Consider the following 23,942-nt stretch of genomic DNA (forward strand, 5'->3'; position numbering starts at 1 on the left):
AGCTCATTTGGGAAGAGAAGGCAGGAGGGACGAAGCAGCGCCAGCACGCACTACGGAGGACTTGTTCGGTTCCACGTCAGAAAGCGACACCTCGACCTTTCATGGCTTTGACGAGGACGATGCAGAAGAGCCTCTCTTGAGCCGAGGAGGTGGCTGTGGTGGCAGGTCTCCCTCTGCAGACAAAAAGGGCGGCTGCTAAAATAACTAAAAAGACACAGAAACTCTGAGCTGTCCTTTTCACTACTAAGATTATTATTACATTTTTCTTTATTTTTTTTTTTTTTAATTTTAGGTCCTCTTGGGTTTTTGGTTGGTTGGTTTTTTTCCTCCTCCCTTTTTTTTTTTTTTTTTGGTTATGTTTTTCCTGTGGGATGTACACTGAAAGCACAAGTATTTAAATCTCTCTTGACAACTACTTTGAAGAGACAGAAGGTTTTTGATTTTCCTGTTTTGTTTTTTTTCTTTTTCCTTTTTTTCATTTTAATTTGGTTTTATCACATCTCCCCTTCTCTTTCTCTTTTGAAACATAAAAAGTGGATTTAATATTTTTTTTAATAGTGAGCAGAGTTGATTTTCTTGTCTTTTAATATATATATCAGCAAACCACAAAAAATACAGATGGGTTGGAGAACAGAAAGTAAACCCAAATAGTTTTTTTTAATTATTATTATTATTTATATATTCTATGTATTATTAGAAAAGCTACTTTTTAAATAAAAAAATAGAAAAAAAACAACAAAAAAGCAATGGATGTCTACTTGATAATAGAACTGTTTCTAGAGAACCACTGTGGGCAGACTTTGTCAGGGGACAAAGGAACCCTTGATGTGATGGCATCTGCATTTTGAGATTTTGCACTTACTGTAGCATGTGAAGTCTGGCTCTTCTCATACATCTGCTACGCTACAGCCTGAAAATACAAGCAGCACCATCGAAGACCATGGCCTTGGGGAACACATTTCCATCTCCTTTGGACATCTTTACACTCAATAAATCTCCTCCCTGCATCCCTTCATGTCTTCCCCACACCATTATACCTTTTTTTGTCTTTTTCTTCACCTTTCACTTGATGGACAGCAATTTCCAAGCATAGGGATGGAATATGGATGGCAAGTCACAGACATCACAGAAAAAGCAAATGGAGAAGTAGAATCCTGGAAAAAATGACATGGAGAAATACCTCACCTATACTTTTCTTTCCATTTTTGAATTTTAATTCACAGCATTTTTCCTGTGTTGCCCTGTTTTTTCTCTCTGTAGTGTCTCACGAGACACTTTATTTGCTTTTTAATAGCTTCTTTTGAAATAAACCAAAGCAATACTAACTAAAGTTCCAAGGGCAATGGAGAAGAGAGTGACTCCCTTCCCAGCGACTTTCCCAGAAAGGAGGAAACATGCAGCAGGATTTGAAAGGTATGTCCGAGCTGAAATGTCTTTCACTCAGTTGTGAAATTTCTTGCCCAGGCTTTTCAGCAAACCCCTGACTGAACTTTGTTGTAGCGGCAAGTCCAATGGATTGTGTTCTACATATGTGCCACATTCATGCCCCTGGTGAAACTAATGGAAGTTTTGTGAGAGCAGGATCCAGACTTGAGCACAGTCAGAAGTGATGCAAAAGGAGTCAGTGTGTAGTTATGTTTTGCTGTCCTAGTGTAGACAAAAATCTCCCTGGAGCAGGGGCAAGGTTAAGTTCTAAAGATCTATTTTTACTGATGTACATAATGCAAACAGGGTGAAATCATGACCTGATTTAGAGCAAAGGCAAAAGAGACATTTCTCTGGACAGTGCCTAATCCTTAAACTGTAGGTATGTGTTGTTGATAGCAGAGTAAAAGTCTTAGCCTTTCAAGAAGGAATTTGGATACGTACAATGAAACAAGCCAGACCAAATGGACTCCATTTTTCCTGCTTCTTTGCTAGGGTAGTCTGTCTGTGAGAGCAATTTCAACTCCCTCCCCCACCTTCCAACTTTGTAGAAAAAAGAGAAACAATTCGGTCTCCTGGTTTTCTTATTGTTCTCTTTAGACATGGAATGCGCAGTGGCCAAGTTCTGCTTTTAGCTATACAGGCATAAATCCAGAATATAAACTAACTGATGTTTAGATTACATTAATAATCCGCCTTCAGGATGCTGTTAGAAAACATTACAAATATCTCTGTGTGTGTACATCAAAGGACAGTGCATGCCAGAGCCATGAACACTTGCAAGGGGAGAACCTTGTTTAAGCTTGTTTTCCCCATTTTCATAATTATTTTCTGCTGCTATTGTGTTACTCCTGATTTATTATAATCAATCAAGTGTCAAATAAATTATATTTTGACATAATGCTGTCAATGAGAAGTGTACTTTAACTGATAGAAACATTCATTTCTTCCACAACCCGTCCTTTTTTTCCTCCAAAATAGTGCAAGATAAATAGATAATGTTTTGCTACTCTGCTGTATTTACTAAAGCTCAGTCCTTGCAGCACCTGAATTAGGTAGCTGAAACCTACCCAAGTACATCTTTCTGAAGAACTCCCATCACTGTATAAACTGCAGAACAGGCATACTCTAAATGGAGTTTTTCCAAGTGGAGTCCTTAACATTGTCTTTTGTGAACCATGCCTAACGCATTGTGGGCTCTTTTGGAATACAAACAATAATCAGAAGCCCATAATTCATTAAGTCTTGAATTAGTTTCACAAATGCAGTTACTATAACAATGCACACAGTCTTAATCCTTTTGCAACCAAACCACCCATCTTTTGACAACTGGGTAGCACCATACCCTCAGAAAGAAGCTGCAAAGCTCACGAACTGCATAAAAATTGCCGGCTGACATTTATTGCAGATAGCATAGAAAATATCCTCACAGTTATTTATATCATTAATGTGTATATGGGTGCTCACTCATTCAATATAGTCCTAAAAAAGCAAGTAAGATAAAATTAATTCACTTTTATGTAGTGAGAGTGGTTCTTGGATTCCTCAAGATCCCTTAGGAGATTGAGATAACCAACATGAATTTAGTCCAGCAAGATGAGCAGTGTGGTGCTGACCATAGGAAGGCATTGATCATAGCGAGGAAATTAGGATGTAGAGTTGGAAACCAAAAGAGTACTTAATTAAGCTAGGTTGTAGAGTTAATGGTGAATATGGCATGGAGTGATAATATGGAAATGAAATATTCTCAGGATATGTAGTGCTGCAGTGAAGGCTGGGAACAGAGAAAGAAGGTTGGTAGTTCCTGAGTTGAAGGAAGATGAAAGCAAAGCAAAGCGGCTGCTACACAAGACCCTCTCATGAGGGGAAGATGACAATGTTAATGAGGCAGAAAATATATAGGAGAATGTTTCATAAGTGCAATTAAAAAAAAAAAAAAGAAAGGCATAACCAACTCAGAATGAGAGAACTGCACAGTATCAATTGTATCTTAAAGGACACGTAGATCCCAAACCAAACTAGGGAGGCATAAAGAAAGTTTGCAGTGTGAATTCTGTTTTGTAACTAAACATTTATGTTTGAATTCAGAATGAATTGTGATGCTCTTTATTCCCCAGTGATTGCAGCAGTTCAATGAAACTTCTGTTCTTTATAAATTCTGCAAAGGTGTAGCCCTAATCACAGCCTGACTATTCCAGTTCTCCTCCAGAGATGTCCTTCTTATTACAGGAAGGTTGGCACAAGGCTTTCCAAAGATTCTCCTGAAACACATGTTCCCAACAAACCACATACCAAAATAAGACAACCCTAATGTGAAACATGAATAAAGGGATGTTTCATTTCAGGCCCTTAATGCAGACTTTTCTATGTTAAATCATATAAGCTGTCTCCTCAGGCACCTTTCCACTGCTTCATACTAAAGGATCTTAGAAAACACACATAGTTTCTGGAGTCGTCCTCTGCTAGCTCCGATTCACAGATGGGAGCATGAGAATAAAGGAAGTGGCATGCTGCTTAAGCAGCTGATAAGGGAGAAAGGCTACGTGGAGTGGGCACTGATCCTTAGCCTATTTCCTTTTGAGGCATTTAATTAGTTGAAATTTTAGCAGACCTCAGCTTTTCCACAAAAACAGTATAAAATTTCAAGCATGAGAATACACATTGAGAAAATTTTCAGCAAATTTTCTAGCATAGAAGTTAAAAAGTAAAAGGAGAACCAGGCATGTGGTGGAAGAGGAATGGAACTGAAATCTGACTTGTTTCACCTTGCATCTCTTCCCTTCACTCAGACACTCCCCAGTTTTGTGGGTTGTATATTTATTTCTTGAATGGTGCTTGGAATAACATCGTATGTATGTGGTAAGGCCATACATAAATAGTGAGCCTCAGCTGCTGAAACAAGGGCCAGAGAGAACTTTATCACTGACTTCAGAAGGATTACCACTGGGCTTTCTTAGCTATTGCATTTATTGAATGAAACCTCTCTGTTAATACGCTTGCTGGTGTGGTGTAGACAAGCTTTGAGATGGCCATTTGTTTCAGCATTAGAGTCCCCTCCCTGCATTGTTTTGCCTTTGAGCTTTTACATTAGTTATTCATTTTGAGTTCCAGTTTGCCATGTTACAGACTTCAGCTTAGGCTCTTGATGGAAGACAGAAACTCAGTTTGCTGCCTGCTGATGCACGGAGCAAACAAGAACTGCACCCAGAGAGTCAGAGTCTGGACAGTGCTGGGGCACCACCGTGTTCTCTCATGCCTGCTTTGCCTTTCTTTGGTTAATTCTTGCAATGATATTTTGAGATGGGCCCTAAAATAATAGTTCAAATACCATAAAACTATGGAGTTTTCAAAGCCTGGTTCTTCATACAGTTTGCCTCTTCCCCATGGCAAGCAGTTTTACTGAATCAAATCCTCAAGCAAACATTGTATTGACCCCACTGGGAGTCATCTTATAATAAAAACTGCAAAATATGCCCAGTGTTTTTTGTGCTGCTACATATGTAGATGTTTCCAATAAACACCCATTTCATATTCTCTTTTTTTTTTCTTATTTATATGAAATTTGTAGCTCTAAGTAAAGTATGAGGCACATGCATGAATTCATGCTCACATGGGGTTGTTTTGACAAACCTCTCAGTGCAGAAATTCAGCTGGGATGAGTTTTTGCTGACTAAGCTATTACAATAAACCCAACCATTCTTTGTTCTCTTTGCCAGATACCTACCAGAGTTGAAAAAAAAAAAAAAAAAACCCAACTTGTATAAATACCATACAATACTGAAATTAAGTCAGAACTATTTTGATGTCCCTGTCTGTAATTCCATGAATGCTAAGTTGCCAGTTTCAGAGTAGACAAGTTGCAATAACATTTAGAAAAAAATCCAGCTCTTGGAATTTCCAGGCCTGATAGCTCAGTTAAGTGGATGCTGCCAGTTCATATTTTTGACTTATTGTTTTGGTGTCTGGCAGCTCTGAAGATTTTGGACCTTCATTTAGTCTAGAACTGATATGAGAGATGTGGGAAGATATGGGAAGAGGCACTTGCATTTTGTGGAAATAAAGAAATTACTTTATTTGCTATCCAATCCTGCTCAGGATCTTAGCAGTATGTAACTTAGTTGATTCATAGAATAAATGCAATGAAAAATGCAATTTTTCATTCTTTCCAGAAGTTATTGCATTGCTGCCACACCATGTGTATCATTTAGACTTCTGAAAATGTCTTTTGTGCCATACTGTATATGCTTGTGGCTCCCTACAAATAATTAGTAATAGAGGAAGGTAATTAGAGCAGAATTTTGCAAGCAAAGGTCTTAACCTCTACTGAAGAGACAGCCATTTAAGCTGAATGATGAAGGTTATTTAATAATGTTCCCAATAAGAAAGATTGACAATGTGCAGTGCCTTTCTTTTCAATATGCTTTTTCTTATCCTATTTGTTTGCTTTGTGTTCATTTATGGCTTCCACGGTCAGTTGAAACTGAGTCTGTTGAGCTGTATTTTCAAGGAACTAGAATGCAAGCAATGTTGGAAGTTTGGCTTGTGCTGTTTCTGTTTTTTCTGAATGTGCTTTTTTTTTTTTTTTTTCTGCTTGAGTTTGTTTAGTTTTACTTTGTATTGCCTTTCCCTCTGCAGTCAGCCCTGCCCTCGTGGATTCCAGCATCCTTCAAGCAAAACATTTCAGAAGAAGACCGAGAGAAGCCAGGATGCTTTGATACTTCTTTCCTTGCCCTGAGTCTTCCGTACCTGAGTTCCATCTGGCACAGGAGTCTGGACTGTGGGAAGTTGGCTGCCAACTGTTGAGAGAAGTTCTGGGGATGCCTAAGCTGGTGCAATACAAATTTTTTTGAAGTCTTGATTTCACTTTCTTTTAAGTTTGTGTATAAACCCAGGTCAGACTGGAATTGATCTACAGTAGAACTGACTGAAAAACAAACAAACTGAAAAAGACAAATATTTTATTTATTTCGATATTTAAGAAAGAAGTGCTGAAGTTGCACAGTATTTTTGTTTGAAATACATTTTACTTCAAATTTTAATTGCAATTTTGTGAAGACATGAGATTTTAAAAAGCACTTACTGTAAAATAAAGACTGAATATTTACTTTAAGGAAAAAACTTTTTTAAATAATGAAAATAAAGGTCACTCTGCTCTCTCTCTTACTTTAAAGAAGCCATTCATACATGTGCTGGGTATCTTTATTTTTTGAAAATTGGATGTGGTAAGTGAAGATTGTTCTGGTTTATTTTCTCTTTAATAATATTGTCCTGTTAGATGCTTAAAACATACTTTGCTGTACTGTGTTAGGCACAAAAACTGTTGGAATAGTGAAGACCAGGCTCAGTGGTTGAATTTATTTGTTACCAGATTTCGTGTCCATTTCAAAGGACTGTCTTCTCCCAGTGGGATTAATGTGTCTCTTCTGCATGCTAAAAAAGCAACTCTGTGAAATACTTCTGCTGAAAGAGGGCTTTAAGAATTGAAAACTACTCCGATAATTTTTTATATTTTTTGCTTTGGTAATTCCACAGCTGATTGTGAATTGGTTGTAAGGGAAATATCTAAATGTTAGGTGCTCTTGGCATGGATCTTTCTGTCAAGGATGGTGTCATGTGTAGAAAACTTGTGTATTTCAGCCCTTTCTGAAGTGGTAGTGGACTTTAAAAAATATATAGGTGCAACTACATGTCTGCAATAAGCAACAGGGGTTACTATGCAGGAGAAAAATACGAGCTCCCACAGCTTCAATCCTAAGTTGTCCTGTGAGCCAGCAGGGAGGGATGGTCTCATCCCAAATTCTGAATTGTTAGGCATTTTCCCAGTGAAAAAGGAAGGTTTTGTTGGCCACATCTGCTCACAGCGGATAGCACAGGTCTGCTCAGTGGCATGTGTGATGCAGTCTAGTAGGGATGCAGGATAGCCTTGTGTCCTAGGAGAAGAGTATTGGACTTTGCTCTGTCTGGCACCCCTGCTACAGAGGAGAAGCAAACTGAGGGCAAACCACACCAACAATTATTGGGATTCACTCTCAGGGTTTAGACAGGAAAAAAAGCAGTTTTGTTAATGTGGCTTACGTTGCTTTCAGAATGAAAAAAACTATGTCTACAGAAATGCATGCTGACTAGGTGAAGCTGACAGAAAACCTGATACTGTCTTGTGTTTCTTGTACTCCTAGAACACAAACTCACCTCAGAGAGGTTTCCACATGTCAGTAGCAGCAGATGTTTTACTCTTCTCCCTTTCCCTTCTCCTACGTCTTCCCAGATTAAAACATAAAGTCAAAAATAACCATGTAAAGTAGTCCTGCTCCAACTGAATTAAATGTCAACATGTGTCCTAATTGGGCTCTTTAGCAGGATGGGTTTGCTTTGCTCATGTCGTTTTCCAAACATGCAGTGGGGACCTGCCTCGAGAGAAAAAAAAAAAAATTTCATCAAAATATAAGACTCACAACTGTAATGAAGATTTGAAAACTGCTGGGTCTGTGTTCAGTTTGTATAATATTCCTTCCAAATAAACGTTCTGCTTCTAGCATCCCTACTGTATATTCCTCTGTAAATATTACTTTCCCAAAGCAATCCCACATCTTTTTTAGTGCAAATAGTCTTCTTTTAAAAAGACATTGTTGAGTAACATATATGTACATTTACTTTTCTAAGCTCTCCATTGTTTATAATACTCTCTTTGAAGCTTAAAATAAAACTTCCTTCTCTATTGATTTTGTTTCCCTTTTCCATTTTGTAAATTTGTTAATGATTTTTGTCCCTGGATTTTGTTTTGTATTTCCTAATGAACTATGACATTAACCAAGAATTATCTTAATTTTTCTCTTTTACTTTCCCTTCTCCATTCATTGGACTGCAGAAAATGGTCCTGTTCCTTGCTATAGTGAAGGTAGGCAGGAAATAAAAAAGTGTTTCTGTATAGGACTCATTATAAGAGTGTTTTCTATAATTTGGTGATAATAGAGGATCTTTCTAAATGTGTTTGTATTTTAACAGCCTTCTTCATGAGATTAGTAGAGTTGCATTAAGGTAGTTTGGAGTCAAAGGTGGAGTCTAAGCTATATGATATCTGTTTTCATAGATTTTAGTGGCATTGCCTTAAGGAGTCCCTACCTGTGCAGTTTCCAGTCCAGTCACTGGAGTAAGTGGAAGCTGCGGTTCCCTTTGCCTTTCACAGTGCTGGCATGAACCTTCCCTTTCCCCTTACATGTATTAGATTAATCATATGGCTGTATAGAATGAAAAGAGAAAGAGGAAATACTGTTTCAGATTAGATGTTATCTTTTTAGGAATCTCTGTGTGTGACCTCTACCCTAATGTGTTATTTTTTATAAAGCTCCATTGTACAGATGGGTTCCTACCTTCCTGACTCTTAACATCTGTGTGGCAGAGGAAGGAGAGGAAGGAGGGGAAGGAGAGGAAGGAAGGGAAGGAAGGAAGGAAGGATACTGTAGCATCATCTCCCACTCTAACATCCATTGTCATTTTCATTGTCCTCAGCGAGTCATTTTTGCTAAGGTAGCCAGGAGTGAACATGTATGTTGAAATTTGCCTTTATGGATGTCTGTCAACACCAGCACCTGGTTTAGATGAATGGGATCCTTCCCACCACAGCAGAGCTGTTGAGCTGTTTTTATAGGCTGTCAGATTCCAAGGAATGTCTTTACATAAGCCTTATTACTTTGAATATTTTTGTGCCTTTTTTTTTTTTTTTTTAATTTTTATTTTTTAAAGCCATAGACCTGGAATTAGAAATGTTAAAGAAAAAAATTAGTTTTGCATAAATGATCTGAACAGATAAGCTCCTGAACAGATTTATGCTGACATAAATAGATCTTATTTTCCTGTTTGGAGAATGGCTCTTGCCAGTGAGAATGAGGGATGGCAGCAGGAGGGCCTAAAAGTGTCTTTCAGCACTGCAGCAATTAATGGGTGCCCCCAAAGCTGTGTTTCCCTGGACTGAGAGTGAGCTGAAGGCTGGCAAGGCTAAGGGCTGTAATCCTGGGTGGAGTGAAAACAGCATTAGCTAATTTGCTTTGGCCTCAACTAGAATATTGCACTGGTTTAATATTTATTCCAAATTTTTGCCTGCAATCAGAAAAAAAAAAATCTGATTTCATTTGCATCTTGGATTTGTGAGCCCTACTTGTATTTAAATTCATGAGCTATAGATGATAAAGAAAACCCATAACACTTTCTCTCTAAACCCAAGCTTTTAATTCTCATTAGCAATGGCATAGACTTCTCTGTACCCCATCCCATCCCTGGTGTTGAATCCGGATGAGTAAGACCTCAACTACATAAGTTATGCATAGCAGAGCACATAAGCAATGACTACTGCCCTTAGCTTTGGCTGGGTGTGTCCGAATTCTGGCTTGATGTTTTTAAGACCTCCATTATCCCTTGGAAATTGTTGTATGAAGATTGTAATGTTTACTGCACTAAAGCTGGACATTTGCCACAGTTAAGCCCTAACTTTGATTTTAATGACATAACATGAGAGCCATCTATCTGTGGCACCTCACCAGTGTATTTTGAAGACCTAACTACATTGTCTGCTCTTTCAACAAATGCTCTTGCAGTGTGTGTTAGAAACTTCTGCTATCACATCCATCATTTCATGATGTTTTGTCTTTGCAGCCTGTAACTCTTCATGATTCCATGGGGGATGGATCATGGTGGGAGAAGGATGGCATTTACCTTCATGAAATCACAGATTTCTGGAGCACAGTGTTGTAGCTAATATTGACATCCATAATTAGAAGCAGGTTTGCTTAATGTTGCCTGAGCCAGCTGTGGTAACTTTAAATGACCTACAAGCCATCATGGCACTGCTAAAGAAAAGGCAACATGATTTAAACCCTAAAGCTGAGCAGTGGGCTGAAGCGCTTGTAACTTCTGCTGCCTGCGTGAGAGCTTGCAGAATTGGCAACACAGCTGATGGATGGTACCTCTTGAGTAGGAACAGACACAGCCTCCTTTCAATGTCTAAAAACTGAGTGGTTTGGGGTTTTTTGGAGCGGGGTTTATTTTCTCAGAGCTGCTCATCTTCCACAACCAATTTGCAGTAATATCTAGTTTGTATCTAGGTATGCACAGGTGTTAAGATTAATTTTTTATTTCAGCTGAAGCCTCTTCCAATTACATTTCTTCAATCTTTGCTATTAAGTGTCCTCATGTCAGTAACTTCATTGTGGGCTGCAGGAAGTGAATGAAGAGGACTAAAGTTTTGCATACAGCCTCCTTTTTCGAAACAGAAAAGAGATTTTAAGTAATACTGGAGATAGTTTTGTCAAACATCTCTGCAGACTTAGCTTGCTATTTTGTATTTCTTTCTTTTTGCCTTCTTTCTGTAGCCATCAGCCATTAAATTCTTCATATGATGATTTCAAGAATCAGTATTGAGGCAAACTCCCCAAGGTGAGATGAAGTCATTGAAACAGTGGAAAGACATCCTGTCACTAAAGGGGTATTTTTGTTTTAGTGTTAACAAGTGTGACATAGTTTTCAAATTCATGTAGCACTTTGTGCAGTGGAGTTTGCATGGAATGGTTTTAAGTCTATATTGGAAAAATGAATTTTCCCCTGTTGGTACAAATCATAGCTGCTTCACATCAGTGCTCTGCTAGGAGTGGCTTAAATATGTTAAACAACACTAAAGTCTTTCAGCCCTTTCCCTGGGCTCAACAACCTGCTTTACAGTACAGTGAATTCTGGGTCAGAAGTCTCATCCATTGCTGCAATATCTTGACTTTGGATTTTTAAAGAGAAGGTTCCAGAACTTCTCAGATTTTTCTATATTGATTGTATCTCTGAATGCATCCATCAGCCTAGGGGCTTAGGATAGCTTTTAACTGTCCACAGACTCTCTTTAGGTTGAATTTGTTGTCCTAGTGTTCAAGCATGCAGATGGTCCAGAGCTGTGTATTCCTTTTTCTGGAGAAAATGACCTTCCCCATCTTAGGGGACTTAATTTCCCTTGCAGCCTCTTGATTAACTTCCTCTCCAATACCCTTTCCTGACTTTCCTCTCCATTAAGGTTGAGATTTTACAAGTTCTTAGTGAGCTGAAAGAACAAAGATGAATTTCCTAAGGACATCCACAGCCACTATATTCCTCTGTGACTGTTTGCATCCTTACAGGTCTGGCAGTATGTGAAGAATTAGTCCCCATTAGGCTCATGCAGCTATCACTGAGAATTGCCAGTCATCTTGTGGGTAGTGGGATCCCACCTAACAAGTGAACATTGCAGGTGATGAACACCCTCAACAACTGCTAAAGGTGAGAGGATTTGGGGTACCCAGAGCTTGGTCAGACTAACCTGTAGGAGAGGATTTCCCAACTTCCTGGCCATAAACAGAGCACTGAGCAACAGTCCTGCTGGCCAATGGAGCAGCCAGTTAAAAGCAGGGTCAGAGGAGTCAGAGATTGTTGTAATGCTGTATAAAATAATTTTCTTTAATTAAATACAATAATATTATACTTTTGTATAGGCTTTGTTGAATTATTCCTTTGGTGTTCAAAAATAGCAAGACTAGTAAACTGTTTAATGAGGGACATAGTGTCCACTGCCATGGAACTAGCTGATTTCTTGTTTGGTCTGACAAAGTATTTAGCTGTTATGAGTTATTGGTTGTGTAGGTTAAAGCAGCACTACTCACTTGTTACAGGTGAAGGAATGGCCAGGACTTTGACTTGACTAATCTGGGGTGGAAGGTCTGGTGAGCTGTATGAAAAGAGATCATGGATTTTAATCAGGTGGTCTTCCACTGAAAAACAAAAATCCTACTATTTTAATCTCTGTCAGCATTTTGTTGGACATTTACTCAAAAAAGCCATTGAAACAACTGAACTGAAAAATACCATGGTGAGGATAAAAGATTTTGGTTTGATTTGAAATGAAACACAATCTCTCCTCAATGAAATGACCCTTTACCACTGCCAACTGTGCACAGGCTTGAATGAAATATTTCAGTTGTGACTATTTTTTCTCTTGCTTAAAAACAATTCCCTTGGGTTCACTTTTGAAGCAAAGTACTGCTCCAAAATGAAAGTCCAGTTTCTTATTTGTGAGACACTGGTACAAAATGTCTCAACCTTTCTGAAAATCATTTTTTTTGCTCTGCCACCTCTTAATCCTTTCTTCCCTCCCACTTACTTTTGACTGAAACTACTTTGTTCAAATTCACTCCTTCACTCAGATGTTGAGATCACCTTGAAACTACATTTTTTAGAGAGTAAACAAAGTCATTTCACTCCCTCCTACCATGCTCATACTGATGCTCTTCAGCATGTGGTTATAGCACTTATTTCCCTCTAGATATTGATGTTGCTGGGAGTTTGGTGGGGAAGCGAAAACTGGCTGTCTTGTTGATGAAATCTCTATTGACACTTTAAAATTCCCAACCAAACAGGGGCTTTCACTGACAGAGAAGGGAAAGAAATCAGTGTTTTCCAGCTTCTGGCACTGCATTACAAACAATGGAGAGTGTGCATGGGGATCACTACCTGTTTGGCAGCTGAAAGGGATTCCTTAACTCAACAAGAGACTGAAGTAACTTGTTCCAAATTGGTCTTGTTTGTGTTGAGTGAAACAGTTCTACTTATGTCTGAATATACAGTCACATTAACAGTGTAAATTATGCTTCTGTGAGAAAGACAGACCTCTTGCATTTTCAGTATGTTCATGTCAATTATCAGACATTTACCCATCATGAACTGAATATCTTTACCTAGATGGAAGGTGGTTCCCTCAAGTCAGAGCAATGAGGTCACTGTCTATGCAATGGCATGGTGTCTTCTGCATAGTTAAGTTTCTTTAATATGAAAATGGTGACATTTAAATAATTTCTCTGAAGTTTGCCATTTGATTTGAAATTTCTGCAAGCGTGCTGGCAGGTAATTACTCTAGAGTAATTCCTTAATCTTTCTAGAAAGTTAGTCCAGAGATTAGTCATACTGTCTCCTTTCCCCCTTTCCCCAAATGAAGCAGATTACTGTGTTTCCAAGTGACAGTTGTATATGAGGTGGCTGTTCTGTGACTCATGGGTGAAATCACCTCCCCACAGTCCTGGATGCTTGAGGAGGACCACAGTGGATCAGTGGGGTTGTCTTGGTGCTCTCTGAACTGACTGGGTGAGCATGGCCTGTTTTTAGTGAAGAGGTGTCCATGGCATGCCGCATCACCTTCGTCACGCTCTCCTGCATAATCCCAGTGTAGAAGCCCCTGTTGGGGTGCTCTGGGGAAATGACATGTCCCATCCATTACAGGTTAGACCCCCTTTGCTGGGTCAGTGTGGAAACTCTGGAATCTTTTCAAATGCTGCCTTGATACCATGAGCAGCTCTGGGCAGTGCTGGGCATCTCTGCAGGTGTGCTGCCATCTGTGGCTTTGTTAGCAGGGCAGTTTAACACGAGAGCTACTGGGGAGGGACCAGGTATTTGCAAAGCAAATGTGGGTTCAAGCAGGTAGCAGAGTCCTTGTGTTCATGTTAAAGAGAGGGGAGGAGGGGCAGTGCTGATATCTTGTTTTATGGGGGGATTTAACAAAGGCACTGTGCTTGCAGAAGGCTATTCAGGCTGCCATTTCCCTAGCATTTTAAATACCACCCCACTCCTCTCATTACAGCTGGGGATTTTGGCTCTCCCAGGGGGGAGGAGATGTTCTAAATGGGCTGCCAGGGAGGTGGATTTAATGCACTAGGAAGAGCTGGCTTCACCAAGTTAAAAAGCAAAACAAAACCCAATCCTCCATTCCTATTTTTAGTGTTTATGACCAAGTATTTTTGCTTGGTTGCTCAATTTGAAAGGGTTTAGTGAGCCTGCCAGTTGATTGAAAGCTCTGTGGTGTGTGAGCTGGCCTGGCTGGGGAGCCTGCAGTGCATAGCGACGAGGTCGGAGCTGTGCCGGAGGTTTTTTTCCACTGCAGTTTGTTGAAGGGTAACGAAAATGTCCCCGGGGCAAAGGGGATGTTGGCTTTCCAGGTTGTGGTGATTCATCTTGCCTGGATAAGCAGTCTTTCTTCCACTCCTGCATTTTCATCTCCATCTACCTCACCCCCACTTCACTGTGCAACCAAATGCAAAGCCAGCCCCTCTCCACGCAGGGGTTTTGCCGGGGGTCTCCGGCAGCAACCCGGGTGAGCTGCACCGCCGGGGCAGCATTAGCATTCAGTGCCTGTCCTCCTGCCCAGTTCATGTTCTATAAATGGGTTTATTCTCGTTATTAGGAGCGATGTCCCCGGCATATGGAGCCCGCGCGGTGCCTGCAGGCAGGTTTCCTTCCCCTCGGTGTTGGGAAGCAGCCCAGGCGCCTCCTGGCAATGAGCTGATCGTTACCCACAATGCTGCACACAGCCACGCAGCCTGCTGGCTTTTCTGGAGGTCACTCTGACCTAATTCACCCCCAGGAATTGTACAGCACTGGCATGACTTACCAGTGCATTAACAAGCTGATGCTTCAGTACAAGGTTATTTGAGTGCTCCCGCATTATTTTTCTTAGGCAAGAACTAGCCATTTTGTCTAGTGGCCAACAGTGGTTATTAGGGGCTAGTCTGGAAGAAGAGCGAGCCGAGTGCTGTCTGGTTTTGAGCTGAGACATCGGGGCATGTGGCACCTCCTTTGGCTATAAAGCTGGGCACTGTTTCTGGCAGCCCAGGTTACAAATGCGCAGGGCTCAGTTTGCCACCTCAGTTCTGTGTTACCACAGTGTGTTGCAATCAAAAGAGCAGTGTGTGTCAGGTGTGTCTGAGTCCCCACAGCTCGGCTTCAGAGGGGAAGACAGAGGGATGGGCTTGTGCCCCAGATCTGCCCCATTCCAAATCTCTGGGAGATACGAAATGGAGGTGCAGATTTCAGCCGGTCCCAGGCAGTTTTGGAAGGGCAGGTGTGCCTGGCTGCAGTGGGACACCCACACAGCAGCAGAAACCCTCGCAGGGCTCATCCTCCCTCTGGCAAACCTGAGCACAGGGCAGAGGGCCCAGCCCAAATCAGGGTGTACTCCCAGGGCAATGATTTGAAGTTAATTGTTGGCAGTTTTTAGAGACTTTTAAATCTCTAATTTATTTTCATTTCTCCTTTTTAACATACATATGGCTGGATTGGGCATGCTGAGGAAGTGGCGTACTCAGGGAGAGGCACACACAAACCTATTGCAATAGAACTGTTTTAAAGCGTTTCTCAAGGAGTTTTCCTGTAAGATATGGGGCATCTGCTACATGGGGATGGTGTGTGGGGAGTGATTTGACTGACAAACCATTAGGAAGCCCAGAATAACTCACTCCTGGCTTGTTCCTTTGCATGCTCCAGAGGTCACCTCTGAATCCCACCCAGCTCCTCCTGCCACCTCGTGCCAGGCAGAGTTACACTGCCTTGTCCACAGCCGATCTCCTTGGGTGTGTGTGGGTCTGTGCATACACATTTGTGCATACTTCATTTTGTTTATGCACATGAGTAACTTGAGCCAAGCTTTGCTCTTCATATACCCTCTATAACCCAGGCTCCTTATCCCAGCTGATACTCTTGATACTTAAAATTATTTCAGAGGAAATTATGCAGCATTGTAGCATCAAAGCTGTGCATGAGTAAAGCTGGTGAGTGGACTTTCCTCAGGCAATGAAATTTTCTGGAGAGTGCCTGGAGATGATGGATCTTTTGTCAGGAGCTTACTCCTTTGCTCCCCATGCCCTTTGGTGTTTTCATGGCTAAAGAAACAGCAGGGCAGTGCAGGAGAGTGAGCTGCAAGTGCTACTTGCCTCACTCCACTATTTTATAACTTCCCCAAGATCTTGGCCTTGCTTTCAAACACAGGTCTGTCCTGCTTTCTCCAATTACACCTGCCAAACTGCAGCTGGGGCTGAACCACTACCATTTCCAGAGGGGTTTTGCTTGTCCCTTGAGCGAACAATTAAAGTGAGCTCTCTTGTATCAGTGCCAAATATTTGAGCAATTGCTTGTAATTTATATAAGTTCTTCCACTGGAACTGGCAGTACTGAAAAGCAAACCACCACCTCCGGAGTGCATCTGGCCACCAGTCCTAGTGCTAATGCAGCAGAGTGCCCCTTCTCTTTTTGTGGACTCAGTTTTAGCTCTGTGCATGCTGGCCAGAAAATGAAATAATAGGAACTATAGGCTCTTCTACAGCTGAGTGGTTTCAGAGATCCATCAATTATTAAAGACATTAATTATTCCACAATTACTGGCACGTTGTGACATATTGGAATAGAGGAGAGTTGGTCTCCAACCAAATCAGACTGACCAGACTATTCAGTGAAACCACTGAGTCCTTTTGGACTCACTTCTTTAGCAGAGCTGGCAGTGCTGGAACTCACTGGGAGAAACAGCTAGGTTTTCTCACTTCAGCCAGGACACAGAAATTTACAGTGGTGATATTTCCTGTCTTGTCTTATAATAATAAACCTCAGTGTGGTGCCTAGGAGACTTTCTTTTGTTTGTTTGTTTGTTTGTATGTTTTTTTTTTTTAAAGAAGCTGGATTCAGTAGGGCCCTGTGTACTGAAGGGGGTGAGACAAGAGCTCTTCACCTTCAGCCTCCAACATCTGCCCCTGTCCTGGCTGCCAGGAAAGCTGTTATATTTTTCTGTAATGAAACAGTGCTGCTTCTCCATATCACAGAGATAGTGTGGCAGTTGGTGCTTTGGATCCTCACCCCATGAACAGTTTTGAAGGCTTCTGTTCATGAGAACCTCCATTTGAGCAGGCAGGCACATGTCTCTACACTGTAACACCTTCACATTGCAAGAGGGAAGGGCCAGGAAAATGCAAGAGCTCCCCAACCTCATCCCTTAGGAATGTTTGGTCTTTTTCTGAGAGTTGCAGCTTCTTGAGCCCCGGGATTCTGGCAGAGCCAAGCCCTTCAGTGTGCTTGGATAGTCTGACTTTTCTAATCTGACTGTTGTTGACACTGTATATCTGTAAGCAAGCCTTCTTAGACAGACAAATGAAGGGTACCTTTTTCAAATCATAACCATAAAATTATATCACTCATTAGAATTACAAGTTTCCCTTCTTTTGTACAGGTAATGGTAATAATGGTCTAATGATGGCATTGGCCACAACAAACCTTATTCAATTTTAGCAGGAAGAAATCATGCATTTGTTTTGCATGTAAACTTCTATTATTTGGATGGGGCTCCTGTGACATAGGCCATTATATCTGTAATATGTATTTATAGTTGTTTAAAGACCTGAAAGTTTATGGAATAAATCTGATGCAGTATAGCCAGGAGGCCTGTGAGTTTTCATCACGCTATTGATTAAAAAGCCCACCACTACACTGTGAAGATAATGGAAAGAATTGAAAATGGGTAAAAATTCCTTTTATTCTGTATAAATAATCTCACTTAAAAAAAAAAAAGAATATTTGCTTATTTTTTTTTCCTTAAGATAATCTCTGCCTTTGTTTGAAAAAGGTTATTGATTGGATTGTTAACTTAAATAGTCTGTGGCGGGTGTGACAGAGCACATGGCTGCAATTAATCTTACAATGCAGAATCCATTATTGAAAAAGCACTAATGAGCCATTCTAAGGCCTTCACTGGTCACAGAGCGACTGGAAGCAGCAGATTGCTTCTGCCCTTTAATGTCAGTTTTGGTCTTTAGTGTTATACAGCCAGTGTAAACAGAAGAGATTTTTAGATATTTTTAGGGTATTTATGTTAAAATTATCCTTCCCATCAGCCTGCAATTGTACCAGGTGCAGGATACAAGAAATGGTCTCTGAATGTGCTCACCTCCCCACTCCTCTGACCAGATGTCTCATGGACATAATGTACAATTAAAGCCAGTGGCATGTGAAACACTGATGTCACTATGAAATATGGTCTCAGTCTCAATGTTCAGATCCACAGGAAAGTTTTGACAAAGATGAGGGAGCTTTCAAACCTGATCTACACTTTAAAATAATGTTTTAAGAGAAAGGGATGAGCTGTTGAAAATCTCACTGCAAGTTTTATTGTCTCTGTCTGTTGTTTATAGCTATTGCAGCATAGCAAAAGTTTAGGTAGAGAATAGTTATGGTAGATTAGAAACCGTCAATGTTAACATATTGCCTTCTCCTTCAACAGAACTGCTCCCAGGGTGTATTTTAGAGGTCTGTCAATTGACTTTGGTGACACCATAAATATGTGTTACTTCCTTCCCCTATTAGATCTGCAGAGCTGATACAGACTTGTGAGAATGATCCAGGTTTCCCAGGGTGGAGCCACCACCTGAATTATTAACTGAGTTTCAGCTGCAGACTCTGCTGCACACCTTAGCCACAGCAAACGCTGTTCATCACACAATTAGGTGAAATAAGACTGTTTCTCTATCTTAAACACATAGCAGGAAGACTTTTGGCTCTCTGGCTTGTGTGCGACCACAGTGTCTGTAACTGGAATCACATTTTGGACTGCTTTGTGTGTAAAAGAAAATTGTGGCCTGAACTAGCCTTTTTATTTTTAAGGAAAAAAGAAAGGGAATTTGAATCTACCTGTAGTAGCTTGCCACATGCAGCTACAGGACTTTGTGTTCAGGTATTCTGACACAGAAAGCATGCTAAGAAGTTCTGTGATAAGGAGCAGGAATGGTGTTCACTAACACTGCCTCAGGAAGTCTTGGATGTGTGAATTTTCTCATAGCATGTAAAACACTAGGTTTTGAACAAAAGTATCAGGAAAAGAAAGAGAAAGAGGTCATGAAGAAGGAGAAACCAGGGAGGAAAGGAAAAAGAATTTTGATATTTTGAGTATCTAGTGGCATGCTTACCATATACTGTAGTGCCTCACCATGCTGATAGCATAAATAAAAATAGTCTTTCTAATGACATTAAGCTGGGGTCATGGATGCCACAAGGAATGTTCCTTAATGTGACAGAGCATCTGACTTAGAGGCTGAAGAAAGACATTTTTTTTTTTACCTTACACATGTTATAAGCTCTGGGCTAGCAGAGAGCAACTTTCAGCTATGCAGATTCAATTTTTGTAGTCAAAGTACTTGGAGAGAAAGCCTAATTGAATGCATGAATTTACATGTTCTTGCAAAATATTTCTGCTTTGCTACTAGAAAGAAACCACTATGGCCCTCACTCTAGTCCTAATTTTTCTAAGGACTCCTCAGCCTACAAGAGACCATTTCTTTTAGGCTTGTGGTAGGGGTGGTTCTTAAGAAGTGCTCTGCAATATAGGTAGGATGTATCACTTCAAGGATGAAGCACCACTGATGGGAGATGCCACATTGGAGACCTGCAGAGGGGTTTTTGAGGCAAATGAGGAACAAAACAGTCAAGACTGATAACTGGAAGAGAGCAGGACTGGCTATGAAGGGACAGAGATAAAGGAGTGAACAGGACCTGACCCTCATGTTGTGTTAGAAAGGGAGGGTCCTCAGCTGGAGTCTCTGCAGTGAGCAATGTGTGTGCATAGGCAAGTGAGCATGCGAAGATGTGCATGCATTTAGCTGGGATTTATTCCTGTAAGTTTGATTCCATTCTTTCTGTTTCTTTTCAAATGTGACTGAAGCTTTTTAACTCTTTGATTAATTCACCTCCCTATATGAGTTGTTTTCTGTGATATATTCCAGCACTGTACTACATTTTCGGAAACAACTCTCTGCTGTTGGGATGAATTCCTCCCTGATGTGTAGCATGGCACATTTGTTCTATTTACTGGTGTTGGAATAAGGTTTGCATTAAATGTAAATCAGATCTGGAGGAACATTTCAGTGTCATGTCAGGTTCTGCTAGTTTGGTAGTATCAGAAAGTATATGGGGTCCTCTCAGCAAGAAAAGGTATCTTGTCACATCTCCTTTTGCTTAGTTGTAGTTTCAAGGCTCAGAACTTCAGTTGGTCCACTGTAAATCTCAGTAAAAACTGTCACTTGTTTTGCGCTGACTTTTAAGGGCTTCAAAACCCTGTGATCTTCTTAGCCCATCTGAGCTCATCAGTATTGTCAAGATGTTTCTTTATTCAAAGGCTTAAGAGTGATATGAGCAATTTCACTGATCCCTCCTTCTCTAAATAGCTCCTTTATTTTCTATTCAATTTCTTTAATAATTATGCACATACATTTCTGGACTGGACAGGCTTAGTTGTTGTATCACAAATGTGCAAATATAACTGGAGAACAAAAATTCTTATTACAGCATTTGATGGTATCATGGACACATCCCTTACAGCATTACTTCCTTATCCAGCAATTCTCAGCAACTGTTTGCTTCACTAGCTGAAAATTACAGAAACTTTTTGTAGGGTGGTGATGGGCATTGTGATGATGCAGCAAAATATTAATGATAGGTCTGGTAATGAAGATGACACATCTGTACCCACATCTACTATAAACATGCCTTTTTTTTCTTATTGGAGAAACAGCCTTTCTTTCTCCATTCTTAAAAAGGCACTTAGGCTGGTGGTAGTGGAAAATATTTTTTCCAATCCATTGGTTGAATCTAAGAACAGCAGACTGGGTAGAGGTGAAAAGCCCCACGCAACTTATGGTGCCAGTTTCTAGAAGAAGCAGGCGGCAGTGCTGGATGTGCATACCTGTGTTCCTAGTCTTTCTACAGATGAGCAGTTGACTCTCCCTGCCCTAACTATGCACAGTGTTAATGTTTAAGTGTGTCAGAGAAGGATTCTAAATATGGGGCTTTCCAAGAAGGCAGGCAAGAGCTTATTGCAGGAGACTATGGCAATGTCTCAGCCAGGTAAGGGTGGTTTGGGAGTACAGTACTTTATTTCAGCGGTGTATTTGTCTTGTTTTGTTTTGCAGAAGGAACACTGATCCTACCTTTGGTTTGTTTGTTTGTTTGTATTTTCCCCTCCAGAAAGCCCATTGCTGACCCTGCTACTGTGATACCGCTGTTTTGCAAAGCTGAAGTCGACACGCATGTAGGGGCGGGGGTTGTAACTCTGGCAATTTGTCCTTCCCAATTAGATGTGACTGTTCTGCTAGCTTTCCCTTCTTTATTCCTTTCATTTAGTTCATTGTGGGAATTGGCTTGGGATTTTTTTTCCTTTCAGTTTCCTGTTTTGATCCTGGAAGGTTAGCTGTGCAATTTGGTTTCTTCTGTGCCAACCAACTTTAGTGGCAGAGCTCTTAAAAAAATTAAAAGCTATATCCTTCCATCCCGTCTTGTGTCTTCTCTGTACACTACTGCTTCCATTTAAGCAAAGTTTACAGAAGTGCTCCACCCATTTGGACACCAGGAAAGGAAGCTGTGAAATGGAGAATAACCTCATTTCCACCAGGTCCTTCGTTCCGGTCGAAACAACGCTAATTGAAACTGTAGTCCAATTTCTATTAAGACGGATGGTCTCTCTGAAATTGGGTTTGTTTCTGAGTTCATCTTTTTTCTTGTTTTCTTTAAAAAAAAACCAAATCCCCACAAAAACCAACTCAAAGCCAAACCATTTTTAAGAGCTCTGAATAAAACTGCTTTGCCAATGGGGTGGAGATGACTGATTTTCTCTTGTGCCCGGCAGCGAAAGGGTTAATGCCTGCTTTCCTCTTTGGTATCTGTTAGTTGCAGCTCATGTTGTGATCAGTCCATGTCCATGTGTGCTTTGTTCCCAAATTTAAACCGGTTAATTAACAAGCAACAAGTGAGCCTTAACAATGACCGTTGTTTTCGATCTTCCTCAGGACACCCGACCTGCCTGCAGTTCACCACAAACATGACTGAGGCTGTTAAAACCTATCAGTGGCAATGCATTGAGTGCAAATCCTGCAGCCTCTGCGGGACCTCAGAGAACGACGTGAGTCCATTTACCTTTTCATGCAAATAAGCATCACTGCAAGCTGCTGCTGTGCCCACCCTTGAGGAGCATGTGGCACTAGTGTGGGGCATTGTTTAACTGCTGCTTCCATGCGTCTCCAAGGAAAAGCCACCCCTGAATGCAGATGGGCTTCTCCCCAGTGTCCTCATTCAGCCACTGGTCTCTGCTGAAATTACTATGGGTATCAAACAGGGCCACTTAAGATGCTGATACTTGTGGTTTGTGTACTTATTCAATAGAAATTAGCTGAAGGCCATGAATTCTTGTTGCAGGGAGCTTTCAGCATGATAGTCAGAAGTAGATGTGAATACATGATAACCCAAGAGAGGCAAGTATGCTTCTTCTGTCCCGGATTTTCTTTACTTTCTTGGTATGATTTTTTAAACTTAATTACAAGACTTGGGAAACATGAAACCATTTGAAGTGGGATGGCTAAGCCTCACCTAATCACCAACTCCAGTGATTTCCAGAGCCTGCAGCTGAGCAATGTCCTCCCTGCAGGGTTTGCAGTTAAAATCTGATGCTAAGGGTCCTTGGTGGCCTGTGAGAACCTTGGAAAATTGATAGTGGCTGGAGAACTTTGGAGGTGATTAGCTAACACTATATTCCCTACAGCAGAATAAATTTGAAGCCTGAGATTTTGTTTTTGCTTTAGCATAAAAAAATCTGAACCTGGGGAACTTAGGAATCACAGGATACTTCAGAGCAACTTTTTTGTCCCCAAATATATGAAAGAGCTGCAGACCACATGGTGGGGTCATGTAATTTCCATCTGTTTCACAAAAAATTTACTCAGCTGAGTTTTGGAAAACTAAGTCAAAGTTTTCCTCTGAAGAAATGAGATCAGCACATGGTGACACCGGAGCCCAGCAAAGTCTGTCCTCTTCTCTCAGTACAGCATAACAGCTTTTACTCCTGCATCATGAGGCCACCTAGGACTGGAATTCCTCCACTTCTCATAGTGATTTTCTGCTTAGAATCTGAGCTGTCTTGTGCTGAGAGAGGCTTTCTGCAGCCTCTCAGGAATATGGTGGCTAATCATGGATGAACAAATATGATGCTTGTAGCCTTTACATTCCCAGCAGTCTCTTAGTCTCTGTTGTTGCAGCTCTGCATTCCCAGCTGAACATTGCTGGTTACCCTACTTAAGTTTTCATCTTGGCAAGAGACTAATTTACATAATTTTCTCTCTTCTCCTCTCCTTCTCTCCCTGTTTCCCTACTGTCTCTCCAACAAACCTGCCTCAGGACCAGCTGCTCTTCTGTGATGACTGTGACCGTGGCTATCACATGTATTGCTTGAACCCACCAGTCTTTGAGCCCCCAGAAGGTAACATATGACTGAAGTCTGCTTTGAAAAATCACAATAAAGTCTTTGTGGAGACGGGAAAAAATTCAGAAAGATGTTTTGAACTATGCAGGGTTAAGGAAACAGTAGCAAAGCAAAGGGAGGTAGCACTGGAAAGAAACAAAATTAATAGATGTGAAGCACTAGTGTGATCTGTGGTATCCTATTCAATCTTGCCTGGTCTCCTCCTCTTCCAGAAGAGGAAAGACATTCTTTTGTGGGTCATGGGTACCTTTGGATGTCCCACATGTCACTGGTCACCTCAATTTAGTCAGCTGAATTGAGTACCTATGAAATGTGACTTTGGACTTCTTAAGAAGTCAAAGTCCTGGGGAGAAAGCCTCAGACAGGGAGGTCCTCTCTGAAACATCTGAGTGCCTGTTGTCAGGAGACT

At 40.8% G+C, this 23,942-nt stretch overlaps 1 protein-coding gene across 13 annotated transcripts in view; it reads left to right on the forward strand.

Annotated features, from left to right (window-relative positions):
* The window catches only part of DPF3 (double PHD fingers 3), a 190,781-nt gene that overhangs the window by 152,691 nt on the left and 14,148 nt on the right, over positions 1 to 23,942 (forward strand). For 9 of the 13 annotated variants that reach the window (XM_072930060.1, XM_072930061.1, XM_030274398.4 and 6 more), the window contains 2 exons: positions 22,068 to 22,180; positions 23,449 to 23,530. In XM_072930060.1, coding sequence (XP_072786161.1) covers positions 22,068 to 22,180; positions 23,449 to 23,530 — 195 coding nt within the window. Of the gene's footprint in view, positions 1 to 2; positions 1,414 to 6,060; positions 8,145 to 22,067; positions 22,181 to 23,448; positions 23,531 to 23,942 lie in introns of those variants that run through there. The other 4 variants (XR_012056332.1, XR_012056334.1, XR_012056333.1 and 1 more) reach the window with 2 other exon arrangements.

Source organism: Taeniopygia guttata, chromosome 5 (assembly GCF_048771995.1).
Source record: "Taeniopygia guttata chromosome 5, bTaeGut7.mat, whole genome shotgun sequence".
Lineage (NCBI taxonomy): Eukaryota > Metazoa > Chordata > Aves > Passeriformes > Estrildidae > Taeniopygia > Taeniopygia guttata.